The sequence below is a fragment of the Vidua macroura genome, chromosome Z (assembly GCF_024509145.1).
Source record: "Vidua macroura isolate BioBank_ID:100142 chromosome Z, ASM2450914v1, whole genome shotgun sequence".
Lineage (NCBI taxonomy): Eukaryota > Metazoa > Chordata > Aves > Passeriformes > Viduidae > Vidua > Vidua macroura.
This window is the reverse complement of record NC_071611.1, coordinates 38,123,499-38,137,387: the sequence shown is the minus strand read 5'-3', so window position 1 is coordinate 38,137,387 and position 13,889 is coordinate 38,123,499. Positions and strand designations below refer to the sequence as shown.

General features: G+C 41.1%; 1 protein-coding gene across 2 annotated transcripts in view; it reads left to right on the top strand.

Moving 5' to 3' along the window:
* Positions 1 to 13,889, top strand: part of EGFLAM (EGF like, fibronectin type III and laminin G domains) — a 72,942-nt gene that overhangs the window by 38,371 nt on the left and 20,682 nt on the right. The window contains exons 8-13 of one of the 2 annotated variants that reach the window (XM_054004266.1): positions 2,407 to 2,522; positions 2,761 to 3,097; positions 5,625 to 5,725; positions 6,948 to 7,048; positions 8,128 to 8,272; positions 10,120 to 10,309. In XM_054004266.1, the coding sequence (XP_053860241.1) occupies positions 2,407 to 2,522; positions 2,761 to 3,097; positions 5,625 to 5,725; positions 6,948 to 7,048; positions 8,128 to 8,272; positions 10,120 to 10,309 (990 nt within the window). Of the gene's footprint in view, positions 1 to 2,406; positions 2,523 to 2,760; positions 3,098 to 5,624; positions 5,726 to 6,947; positions 7,049 to 8,127; positions 8,273 to 10,119; positions 10,310 to 13,889 lie in introns of those variants that run through there. The other variant, XM_054004263.1, reaches the window with a different exon arrangement.

Genomic DNA, 13,889 nt, shown 5'->3' with positions numbered 1-13,889 from the left:
GGAGCAGCTCCTGCCTCTCCTCCTTCACTGACCTTGTCTCTGCATGTTGCTCTCCTCACATATTCTCACCTCCTACTCTTCTATTTCAGGAATTAAGACTGCACCACAAACTTTGTTTTGATTTCTTCTTAAATATGTTATCACAGAGGCGTTACCCTCATTTCTAATTGGCCTGGCATATCCATCTTTGGAACCACCAGGGACTGGCTTTGCTGGATATGGAAGAAGCTTCTAGCAGCTTCTGACAGAAGCCACCCCTGTAACCCCACCCTGCTACAAAAACCAGGCAATCCAACTGCAAATCATATTTGTAATACATATATTTGTGGTTTTACACACTGAAACTCTTTTGTAGAAATGCATGTCTTAGAGAATCCCTGTTTACCAAAAAAGGGGATTCTGATGCAATGATGGGTAGAAGATGCAGCTTGCAGATGATAATTGTAGGTTCCTTCCAATGGAATAATTTTCTACTCTATGCTGCTTTGCTGTACAGTACTGTACTGTGCTGTACTCTGCTCTACTCTACTCTGCTGTACTCTACTCTTCTCTGCTTTAGTCTCCCTAGCTTCCTCCCTGGTGTAAAATTATTCTGGATGGTGATTAACCTAAATGACTATAAAAGTGAATACTAGGAGTAAGAGGGTTTTTTTACATTTTGATTTCAGCATGGTGAAATTCATTCCAGTTTTTGTAGGACTGGGACCAGTTCATAAATGTGCAGTCTGATTCCCTAACAGTAATCCTTTGCCTGTGCATTCACAGTCAGTAGCAGAAATAATCTGGATGTAGTTTGTCCTGTTTGCCTCATCTTGTTACCTGTCATAGAGCAGAGTTCTCTGCTTAGATAATTTGGTAGAACTCAGTGATGAATACTTCCGTTTAATGTACAGAAAAAATGTATTATTTACAGATGACTAGAAGTGTATGTTAGAGTGGAAAGACTTACACATATTCTGTCAGAGTCCAGCATGCTTTCTTGGTTGCAAGTGTGTATGCCTCATTATTTCTACTCATTTGTTTCTAATTTTTTCTGTATGCTGATGTAATGTGCAAAGCCCATTGATAATACTCCCAGAGCATACGGAGTGTGTCTAGTTAGTCAGCCAGGGCACACATTCATCTCTGGTGCACTTATGTTGGATTTCATAACTGCCTGCCAGGACTTCTGGGTTGCAATCACAGCAAAGAAGGAAAGAGTACAAAAAGATTTAGGTAAGCACGCTCAGCTCACTAGAGACTTTGTAAACCAAAGGTTACTTATGCTGTTTTTAAGAGATAGAAAAATATTGTATGGAAAAGGCAGATATATGAGTCTGTTGTTTTAATGGTTTAAAGATATCTGTTCTCACCCTCACTGAAATGACAAGTAGTTGTAATGATTTGATTACTTTAATTATATTTTTTCATGACCTGGTGAATTTTAATAGCTAAAAAGCACAAACCATTGTTTAGGCAGAATTTGCTATGTAAAGTGCAGAAAAGCACAGATACTTTCTGTGAAATAGAAATGAGGATCCCTTTACTGTTTAAACTGTCCATTGCCAGCCCAGAATCCTCCAAAACACAGTTCAGCACTCCAGGAAGCGGCAGAAGTAGATTATGTACTAGAAAAACACATAGTCATAGAATCATTCAATATCCTGAGTTGGAAGAAACCAACAAGGATCATTGAGTCCAACTTCTGGCCCTGCACAGGACAGCCCCCATAATCCCACCATGAACCTGAGAGAATTGTCCAAGTGCTTCTTGAACTCTGTGAGGCTTGGTGCTGTGGCCACTTCTCTGGGGAGCCTGTTCCAGTGCCCAACAATCCTCTGGGTGAAGATGTTTGTGCATGTTTCTTGTTACAAGATGCTGAATTGTGTTTTAAAAAATAGTCTAAGAATACACATAGGAAACTAATTTCAAGAGTTTTGGAGTCAGTGGAGGTAGATTAAGTCCTAAATAGAGTGTATCTTACCTGTACACATCTCTTTTGCTGTTCCTATTTATTATCTCTTTTGCTGTTCCAGTAAGGCAGATACAAGACTCTTTTTCCAAAAGGGAAAAGCTTGACTTAAAAACAATTCAGTCATTAAAATGTCCATGCCAAAAAAGTCTGAAACCTTTGTCCTGGAAAAATGATGAATACAAGTCAGTTTGCAGGAGAACTGAGCTTTACCTTCTTTATTTGTTTAATCACCTAGTAGCTGACTAAATGAAAGTCTTCACCTTGTTTTAAATTGTGTGTATATCACTTGGACAGGATCTGCCATCTGCAGACTGACACTTGTCTGTACAGGATGAACATTAGCACCAGTTCAGATTTAAGTGTTGTGAATCGGGGGAGTGGTAAGATCTGAATTGCTGTGTGCGAACAGAAAAAAACTATATGAACTGAATATGCCAGTTATGTCTTTTCAGGCTCTGAGGAGTTGGGAAGTGGAAGCTATGGGCATCGGTACATCACAGACACAGTGACTGGTGATGGAGATGGATTTGATACTGATGATTCAGACTACGACATTTATATAGAAGAGGTAAATGTCAAGATTTGTCTTTGGCACTTCTGTTTTCTTTAGAGTCTGGATATTTTAAAGTGTCCTATCCTGTTAGGAAGTTTAATATCTGATATTAAGTGCTCAGATATAGTGATATGGTCACTTCTTTTTCTTCATTGAGGATGAGTTTGTTGCCTCAGATCTGCATCTTAAAAGGTATTCATTTTGTTTCCCCATAGAATTTTGATTTTACTGAACTGGTGTTTCCTCCTTTCAGCTCAGACCACTTCCTGCTATTAAAGGAGGCAACAGAAAATTTCTGGTCAAAACAAAGGTCACTCCTGGGTCTAGTTCCAGGCTCCTGTCACGGGTCCTTACAACCACTTCTGAACCCACTACCTCCACTGCTGCCATCACATGGCCTTCAACCACAGCAAGGGCGACCACGGTGAGGGCAGCGCGGAGGGGCAATGTGTCCTCTGCTGTGCGTCTCCTTGACCTGTCCTGTGACGAGGCTGTGTGCTTTGCAGACAGCTTCTGCATTAATGACTACGACCGGGGCGGCTCACGCTGCCAGTGCAACTTGGGCAAAGGAGGGGAGACCTGTGAGGAAGGTAAGTTTCTGTGTGCCCACTCCTGCTGGCTGTTCTTTGTCTGGGTCAAGGAGCAGCTTTGCAAAGAGCCCACCATTGTGCACTTTAGGAATATCCAGCTGAGCTTTGTGGATCCCTACCAGTGGCAAATTGCAGTTCAGGTGTCACCCCATTTGCTTTTTTTTCCCTCAGTGAGGTGGGAAAAAGTAATTCTTTAATAAAGCTGAATGCAGAACCTGTGTAAAGATGCATGGGGGCAGTTAATCATCCTTCCCCCACCTAAGAGTCAGGGGATGATGAAGCAGGTATGTTGTTAATCACCCAGGTGTGACAGGATCCAATCATGGCACCCTCAGATGGAAGCTGAAGACATTCAACCCCTCTTTGACACTTGCCTTTGGCAGCAGCTGAAGCCCTGAACCACCCCCATTTTCTGATCCAGATGTGGTCCAGATGATGCTGGTCCCACCACAGGGATGCGAGAAAACTCCCATTGTAAAAATACCTCCAGAGGAGTCTTTCCCCATGGCCTGCAAGTCTGCAGTGCAGCACTCATGTCAGGCAAACTGGGGCAAGGGAGGAACAAAATCTCATCCCCAGTTCAAAAAGCATGTCCTGAAGGCTGAGTCAGTGTGAGGATGTGTTTGTCTCAGTCAGGAATTGCCACCCATCCTATTGCCTCTTTTCAGGGCATCTGAGCCATGGCAGGAACTTGCTGAGCTGAAGGAGGCTGTCCTACTTCTTCTTCCCTCGCTGCCTTTTTGTTCTTTCCCTCTAGAGACCTAAACCCCCACTTTCACAAGGTTAACACTGAGCAGATCACCTGGTGAACCAGTCCAGCTCCCTCACCAGGCCATAAGCAAGTCACTTTTTCCCCCTGAAGTAATTTTTCTTCTGGTTTAGTGACCAAGGTGTCAGATGAATGCCAGGGCTCATAAAAAAAAAAAGTCCCATTAGCTGTGGTGGTGCTGTTCCTCCAGCTAGGAAGGAGCTGATCTGCCCATCTGTCTGGTGGACATCCCTCTCATCTGCCCATCCCTCTGCATGCTGATCTGATCTGCCAAGACCATGCCATGCAGCAGAGCATCAGGGACCCATGTTTCTTCTGTAGGGTCATGTTAGACTTTCATGTAGCGTCATGCATCAGGGATACAGACACTGAGGGTGGTTCATCTTTTTAAACTGGAGTGCTGGAACAAAGGGAGCTCCTTCTGAAAACAATTTGATATGACTCAGCGACATGGAACAGCTGCAGATATGATTTTAGGCCTTGATCAAGTATGAAGAATTGAGGATTTATTTGAACTGACAAGGCCATATACCACTTGTAAAGCAGTCTGTTAACAGCAGTCCAAACCCTCTATTTTTCACAGGGTAGTGTGTTGTTCCAGAGTAAACATCATGTACAACTCCTTTGTACCGAGTTGTCTTCAGTAGCCAATACTGTTAAATAATATATTAATCTGAATAGAAACATGCTTTTCTTCACATTCAACAGCTGCCTGACACTCTGGTCCAGTCAGTTCTACTTGTGATCAGGACAACTGATAATTGTTCTCTGCTGAGGTTGCACTGAGGTTTATAGCACCAATCCCCTTCACCTCAGCCTAAAATGTATGCCTTGCAAGCAAAAACATTGAGAGAACTCTACCCAGATTCAAAAACTGAGTGAGAAAAACTCAGTATTTAAAAGCAAAGAGGAATAGGAATCCTTATCCTTCCTTCCTCATTAGACTTAAATCCACTGTAAATATAAAAACTCAAGCCTGAAACTGTGTCTGTCCTCAGTGCTTCTTAGGAAAATAAGCTGCAAAGGTAATTTTAAAGCTGACAGTGGCTTGCAGTAAGACATCTCTAATTTTCATTTTCTCTCAGGGTCAGGGTCTAACACAAGACAGCAAAGAGTGAGGGTTGATAATGCCATTTGACAAGAGCAATAAAAAGAGCCACTGTTGCAGCCAGGGATAGAAAGATGCCTGCAAGGACTCTCTTCTCCTCATCACTCCTTTTAGCTTCTGCTCTGAGCTGACTTGAGAGAAGAGCTGGGCTGTTATGAGACATCCAGTGATTCTCCAGATGCAGTAGCTACAGAGTAACAGTGACTAATGCTGCCTAGAGTCTGGCCATATTTCCCATGTGTGTTTTTGTAATCCTGCAGAACAGAATATTACTTTGTCCTCTCTTCCTTAAATCAATTCTTAAAAGAAGATAAATATAAAGTTGATGTGGTCTTTCTTCTATAATAAGGATGAAAACCTGCCGAAATTTCCTCTGAACTCTCTGATTAAACTATTGAGCATTATTTGGCCCTCAGTATCCTGTTTCCTTCCCAGTTCATCAGGTCCTGGGGAATAAAGGAATTAGCTGTAAAAAGTGGTGGGAGGACAAGGCAATAGATTAACTGATTGTTGACTGCTACTGACTAATGGTTGTCTCTGGAGGAACTCTGCCTTTCATTGCCACTTGATGTTATCTAGTACTAAATGTGTATATTGATTTTTATATGGAAAAAACTGCTAAATGACATGCTTCCCTCTTTGTTTTTCAGATATTAGTATCCAGTATCCTCAGTTCTCTGGCTACTCATATATCACCTTTGAACCACTGAAAAAGTCCTATCAGACATTTCAAATTACCCTTGAATTCAGGGTAAGTTTAAGCAATTCTCACATTGGCATTTTAAGTTTTATTTACTTACTCTGATGTCGTGGACAATAGAGCAGTAACTTACCTTCAGTACAGCTTCACTGTAATTGTGGTGAACCTGTGTATAACCTTCATCTGCAAAGATCTGGCTCAACCCTCACTGAATGTAAATTGTAGGCAGCTGAAGGGTTTTCATCAATTGTTGGTAGGTACTGTGTGAGAGAATCCCTGGGTCTAGTAGTTGTGGACTAGCAGGAATGTACACTGACAAGGTTACAGTCACGCGGATGAGCAACAGGCTGAAGAACATAGAGAATTTTTGTGAATTAGAGTTTGAAAGTGGTATGCAGTATTTTTGTGGACAAGAGATTATGATCCTGTCATACTGAGCAGAAGACTGCCCTATATATAGCATTCCTTTCCCACCCTGCAAGATTTAAGTGGACGTTATTTTCCCCCTCTGAAGTTTGGGACACGGGCTACTAATATATTCAGGATACTTAAAAAGCAGGACTAAAGTGTGGATACATCCCATGCTGGCTTGTGTTAGTGCTGTCTATTCATTGTGTACAGAACATGCCTCTAGGGAGGGTGGCCAAGCTCTTGGATGCATCCCCACCCCTACATAAAGCAGACTCACCAGCCTCACAGTCTGGGAAGGAGACTGTTACAAAAGCTGCAGCATCACTTGCCTCAGTGGTGATCTTACACTCCCCTGGCAATTTGCCATTTTAAAACCCAGGATGGCTGCAAAAAGCCACTGTGTCAGTTGCTACGAGCATATGGAGAAATCCTGCCAGCACAGCCTGTTTGGTTTGAGGAGTGTCAGTCTCATGGAAAATGTGAAGTAGGGTGTATGTATTCATGCACGGTGAGTCTGCTGTGTCTACACTTAGTAGGCTTGCTAGGACATTCTTGCTAGACTTTTTACTCAGGAGTTTCATATGGGATATGTCTGACAGTCTTTAATATTTCCAGGCTTTTTTTCTGGTCTGATAGTACCATACTTTAAGAGATAGTCTTAAATTGTTTAACCATTAAGGCAGTGATTTTCTAGGTTTTTCAAATGCAGGATTCAAAACCGATCAAACAATTTCTGATCCTGCAAGTTAAAAACTCATTCTGAAAAATAACAACCCTTTTCTGGAGAAAAGTCCCCCACTGCTGCTTGCTTTTATCTGTAATTGTGAGGCTTTGATTTTTCATGTTGACCCAATGATTGCAGGCTGAATCTGAAGACGGTTTGCTGCTGTACTGTGGAGAAAATGAACATGGTCGTGGTGATTTTATGTCACTGGCAATTATCCGACATAGCCTCCAGTTCAGGTAAAACCTCCATCCTAAATCTGATGCAAACAGAAGGGGCTATTGCTGCCTCCTGGGACTGCTATATGTGATTAATATCTCCAGTGTCTTTGACATCTGCCCCATACAGTGCACCAAATGGACAGTATAATTTCATTTAAGAGTACTTCAATACTTTTTTCTCTCATCTTTCTTTAGTGTGTGAACATGTGCCCTGTTGAGCTCTTTAATTCAGACCTCAATATAAAGGCAAAATGATCAGTTTTCTTTAAGGCATTTATCTGGGGCTTATAGCTAGGTTACCGGAAATGCCAGTGAGCCACTGTGTTTGCTAAGCTGATGGTATATTGATGGTATACTGAGTCAGTGTTTTTGCTTCACAGAAAAAGGCTTGCAGATAATTTAGCAAAACAAAGGATGTAGTGCCAGCAAGGGGGCACAAACTTCATCTTATATGCTTTGTTTAGATGTTACCTTGTTTAGGTTTTTTAAATGAAGATGGAGACTGTATCTTGCAATCTGATATATATGAAGCAAGTGAAAGAGTATTTCCAGGATCTCCTTACATGAGTCCTTTAAAAGTGGGGAATAACAAAGTGGGTGATGTGCCTTAGTTGTGTTTCTGTTCACCTGCACTGCATGACAGTAGGGGAAAATGGGACATTTTGTGCACGTTCAGCTCTCCTGGAGGTCTTCCTGTTAATAGGCGCCAAGTTTTAAATAGACTAGCTGAGTTATTAATGTATCACTGCTTTTTACCAGGGAGCTAGAAAAATTCCCAGGAGAAATTACTGTGATAGCAGGAATTCAGATTGTAATACACTCCATCTTGAAACAGTTTCAGCTGTTGGCAAGCATAGTAATGCACTTGGTATGGACAGAGAATGCAAAATCTTCTTCACGTTGGAAAGACAGATAATGAAGTTTGAAATTTGGAACAGATCTTATGTAGGATTGCTGTCTGAATTTCCTGTGCTATTGTGCAGTGTGGAACAGAGAGGTTCCCAAGTACAAAAAGAATATTTGGAGTCTAAAACCAACTTTTGGTTATTTGGTTAATGTAAGATTATCACCTTGCCCTCTCTGTCTCATGTTCCCAGGTTCAACTGTGGCACAGGAGTTGGAGTCATAACAAGTGAAAACAAAATCAAGCTGGGGAATTGGCACAGTGTCACATTGTTCAGAGATGGGGTGAATGGCTGGCTCAGGATGGACAACAATGCTCCAGTGACAGGAAAATCTCAGGTTGGTAATCCTGCCCTTTTGGCTTGATCTTGGGGTCTCTCAAGGTTGTGATGATGTTTCTTTTCTTGCCACTAGAAGCCTGATCAGATTTAAAAGGTACAGCTTTATTTATTTGTGTCAGAACATTTAGTGAACTAGGATCAGAGTACAGATTACTCTTCCAAATACATAATCTAGAAATCACAGAGACATATATCTCAGGGCTGAATCCCATCACAGTTTCCCTGTTGTTCTCCATGTTTGCTCTGTGACCCTTCAGCTACCCTATGCCAGTCTCAAATGCAGGCCATTAGAAGTTTACTAGATTTTACCGTTTCTGTGCCTGATTGTTTTCTTTTTTGAGCCTCAGAGAACTTCTCTTCTTCCTCAGACATAAAAACTAGATGCATATGTGTGTATGAGTATATATTTATGTATAATATGCATATACTCCCACAAAATTTGTATACAGAGGTGTAATTACATGCATATTCTGGACAAAGATTTAAGCATAGTAATGGAGATAGACATTCTGCTCTGACTTATGCCAACACCAGCAAGTTCATACAAGGCTGACTAGATAAAATATAATTCAGGAAGATGCTTTGACTTTCTCATCTGTTGCTGGGCTAGAAAACAAAATTAAGACACTGGAAGAAAAGGGAATTTCAAATTGTTTCAGATCTCTTTCCTTTGAGAGCCACTATTAACATGCCATTCCTAGCCCTGAAAGAAAGCAACTTCAGATGTCTTATTGCTTTCCACTTTTATGTGCAGGCACTGAAGAGAAAAAATTGCAGTGTATTGAGTTCTCATCAGATGGAAATGACAGAGGAAAGAATTTCAGTGTGTCATGTGTTGCTGTTACCAATGCTATGAGGCCATGCAAAGTGCAGATGTGAATCAGGAGAGATATGTACTGTTTCTGCGGTGTACTGTGCAAGTGTTCACCTGCAGACTCAGTAACCTCAGCTTATTTAGCCTGGCCAAATACAGGCTATGGTGATAGAATTTATTGTTTTAAATGCTGTGGGGGCAGGGCAGGGGTGAAAAAACCTGAAAGATTTTAGGCTAGAAGTCAGTGCTGTCAAAAGCACAACTTGGTAACCTGAATAACGGAGAATTTTGAATATTTTTTTCTAAAGGTCTGCAGGGTTTTGAAAGACCTGTTGAGTAGGAGGCAAAAGTCATATTTTGATCAATTTGTGGAAGGAATTTTGACTCAGTTGGCCACAGTAGCATGGAGTTTTGGTCACTGGTCCAAAAAGGCTCTGTTGGTTTTGATGTTTCTTGTACTTTCACTGTAGCAATTTTAGTAAATTTGTATATGTAGATTTCTGTAGATTTGTTAAAGAGATGGGCAGTACATTTAGCAATGGCAAAGTGAGCAGAACCCTGCTGAAGTTGCGACTTTACTGGCTTTTGCCTTTTCTTTGTTTTTACCTTTTTTTTTTTTGTTATTTCATAATTATTCAATACTGAACACTTGCTGGGTTCTGTCCAAAAGACAATGTCTCACTGGTCTATCCCTCAGGGCTCACGGTTTAGAAGACACAATTTTTTGCAAAAAGAAAGGAAGAAATTGCAGCAAAAGACAGACCATGCTTTCTCCTCGAAACAGTGATTTTTAGTCTTTTTTTATTGTGCTTTTAGTAGTTCATGTTATCATGATGGGATGCAGGTGAAAAAGGTTGATTTCAAATGGTGGGCTGATTTGGGGAATGAATAAGGGGAAGGAATTACCAGTGAACAACCTACATATATATTCCCTGACACAGTTCTTCATAGAGGAAAAAAATTGATTGTGGCTTAATGTTGTCCTCTGTTGTATCTGTTACACAGCGTGCTGTGCTCTGCTCTCCCTTCAGGGCCAGTACAGCAAAATCACGTTCCAGACTCCCTTCTACGTTGGCGGCGCTCCCAGCTTGTACTGGCTGGTCAGGGCCACCGGCACCAACCACGGCTTCCAGGGCTGCATCCAGTCACTGAGCATCAATGGAAAGATAATTGACATGAGACCCTGGCCATTAGGGAAAGCTCTCAGTGGTGCTGATGTTGGTGAGTTTAATGGTGTGTGGTCTTCAATCAGTGACTAACCTGGGGTTACTTTTTGTCCTGTTGGGACAAATTGAACGATGGTCCAGGTTTGAGAGGTGGAAGGCGCAGTCTCTATTTTTGGCCTGGTTTTCCTCTGTTCCTTTGCACATTGCTCTTGCTGGGTCCGTAGTAGGACAGTTCATTACAGTGTACAAGTAAGCCCTTTGTGGACACACTGTGCACAGTAAATAGTAAACTCATTTTCATGAGAGAACAATAAGATCTGTGTTGCAGATACCATTACAACCGTGCCGGTATTTTTGCCAGCAGCTCTCAGGGCACCTCTTTATGCCTCTGACTGACACAGTCATGTCATCAGAAATCAATAGTATGTATGCTGAGTTTGCGTTCGAAACAATACAAACCCAACAAAATCCATTTTGTCTAAAGACATCGTTGAATTTGTCCAAAGTAATTAATGGATCTCTCAGGCCCACAGCAGCCCTGTGGATGTTACAGAGGGCTTCCTGTGTTATACCCAACCACTGCTGAAGCATATAGGCTTTCATGTATACCATCCTTTGTTTTGCTATCCAGAGCCATGGTATGATTTAAAAATAGCTTGGAATAAATACTTCTAGCAGCTTTATGAAGTGTTATTATAAAATTATTTTCCCTTTCACAGAGTAAAAGATGGAGAAGTAGGGAAGCTAATTAACTAGTCCTGTCTTATTTATTCATCTATCTCATCCTTTTAATGGGCACTTGAAAAAAGGCAGGGCAACAAAATCCTTGCTTTAATGATCTCCCAGTCTAAACAATATAAGAATAAGGGTAAACCCAAAACAGAAGGCAAGTGCTAACAGCTAGAAATAGATTCCATATCACTGAACTCTCCCAGCTATGCTTCAGCCACAAAGTCATCTTTCTTCTCTTCTGTTGCTATGCATTTGACATCCCAAGGAGGAAATTATTTATGAGAAACTTCTTAACAATTGCTTTGTATTCTCTAGATAACATGGCCAAACTTCTGTGCAATACAGGGGTAGAACAGACTGGCCAAAGAAACAGTTGCTGAAAAGAGTAAGATTTTAGAATCAGAATGTAATTTCATGATAGAGTGAGACTGTATGGAATTTAGACAGATGAAAGCCCTGCTGAACTTCTCTAGCCCTAATCTCTATTGCTTTTTGGGATGCAGCTAGCTTCATTCCCATCCATGAATGCTCCACATACTACTGCATTAGCAATCAACATCAATGAAAATAAATGCTGTACTCTGCCATGTGTGACTCAAAACTGACTGATAAAGCCTTGCTGTCTTTATGTGACTGCACACATTTATACGAAACTGTACCAGAAGAGACTTGCAAACAGTAGGTCATGTAAGTATAACTTAAAATAAAAAAAATGCAAATAAGCTCTGCTAGGGTTTAGGAATGACTTTAGTGAGTCAGTGACTTGGAAATTTTTTTCTGTGGGCACAGTATATAAATCAAGAGTGTTGTGCTACATGGATCACAGAACTGAGGGTGGTGAGGAAAGGGGTTCATCCATCTCTCTGCTCTTTCTTCTGGCTACAGCAGAGGTCCCACTGTGAGCTGAGGGACCAACAGAAGAGGTACTGAGCATGGTTTGGAGTGGGCATGGCAGGACCTGGGACTGCTGCTGCAGCTTCTCTCCTTCTTCATTGGAGCCAAGAAAATGCAGCCACCACACTTGTGGTTTGTGTCTTCAACATAGTCACCTATGCTGGCCCAAAGGCTTAAAAAGCCACTGGGACATTGGGAGAGCAGCCTGTCCTTAAATATCAAGACTACTCCAGTTTAAGTTCTTTCTCAAATCAGGGATCCCATGGCTGGTCCTGTTGCTGTTGCCTTCCTTGTTCTTTTCTGTTTCTCAAAGACTTTGTTTAACTCTGATCTGCTTGAACATACTGCCAACATTAACACTGGAGCAGATGCAGCAAAGATGAGCATTGTCTTGGTTTTCTGTTTGTGTCTTCACACTTGATGCATAGAGATCCTTGTTTACATGTTCTGTTCTTGATGCATAGAGATCCTTGTTTACATGTTCTGTTTCCCTACCTATAAAACAGAGCTAGTGCTATTCTGTCAGTGTCACAATAATTGGTGAGTGTATGAGGGATCTGAGGGACAAGATACCTGTCCTGCCTTGGTTCACTTATGGCCATTACAGTGCAGGCCAGAAGAGGCAATGAGCACAGCCAGCACCCCTGATCCCGTGGCTGGCCATGGGGCAGAAGTGACTGTCCCTTTCCATGGAAAAGGAGCATTTTTTCCCTTCATGGAGACTTGTATGTTTCATCTGTGCTCCTCAGGTCAGCCCTGGAGTCCTGTGTCATGGCTGCTGTACCCAGACCTTCCCTCCATAAAATGAAAAGTGGTCCTGGTAGGAGATTTGTAGATGTGCAATATGAGATGTCTGGTCTATCAAGGAGTTGTGCCAGATGACCTGCGAGTTGTTACTGCTTCTGCCCTGAGTTAGTTAGAAATTTTCCACTGTGGAGAGCAGAGTGATTGGGATGGACCAGCACATCAGCCATTTATATCTGCATATTTGTTTGTGGTTTTCTTTCTGGCTTTGGGATTGGAATTCAAACTGTAAAGCTGGTGCTGTACAAACACCAATGCCTTACTGAAGATGTGTAGAGACCTGCTCTCGAAACTGTCCTTGCAATCAGAGTGTTATGTTTGGGAAAAAAAAAAAAAAAAAAAAAAAAAAAAGCATATCTCCTCCTTGCAATAGTTTTTCAAGACTTCTCTTAATCACCTCAAGTTGCAAAATTGTTTCCCAAGTGTTTATTGCCAGAACTGCCTCATTAAACCTTTGTCATCTCAGAGGTGAGACATCTTCAATGTCTCTCAAAATAAGTGTGTTAATTCTTAGTTTGCTATAAAACACTAAGCCCCTCCAAATGGTGTGCTTACTTACCATTGTACACCACAACTTGGTCTTTCTAAATGTATGCAGATAATGTAATCAGTTTGTTACTATTGACAAAGGGAGAGTTATTTGATCAGAAACTAAAGGAGAAAATAAATTCAGCAAGAACTTCCATCAGGTGTACATTTGACGGTTGTATAGTTTGGCTTTATAGATATCAGTTTTAAGAAGCAAATGAGAATTTATTTGTCCTACAACAATTTCAGCTAAAATCCAGAAAGAAGAAATAACCTCTTTGTTATTTCAGGTGATATGCCAGCATAGTAAAGATACTTCTTAAAAAGCCTATATGTTGATGATATGGATCCCTTTTAGTGCGGACAAGAGGGTAGACAACCTCATTTTGGCTAACAAGATTAGTTGATGATGATTAACACCTCCCATGCTCAGCATGGCATGAATTTATAGTGAACAAAGAAGCACTTAAGAAAATTGAAATTAAACCAGACTTGGTGCATGTAAGCAATTTAGAAATTTGTATCTTATGAGAAAATAGGAAGAAAAGCAGACAATAAGTAATCAAAGGAAGGATCAAAAGTTGCATCTGTCATGGTTTGGGCTGCATCTGTCATAGTAAGGGCTACTTTTTGCTATTTATAAAATCTCTTGCTGGTCTGATATTAAAAAATGCTAA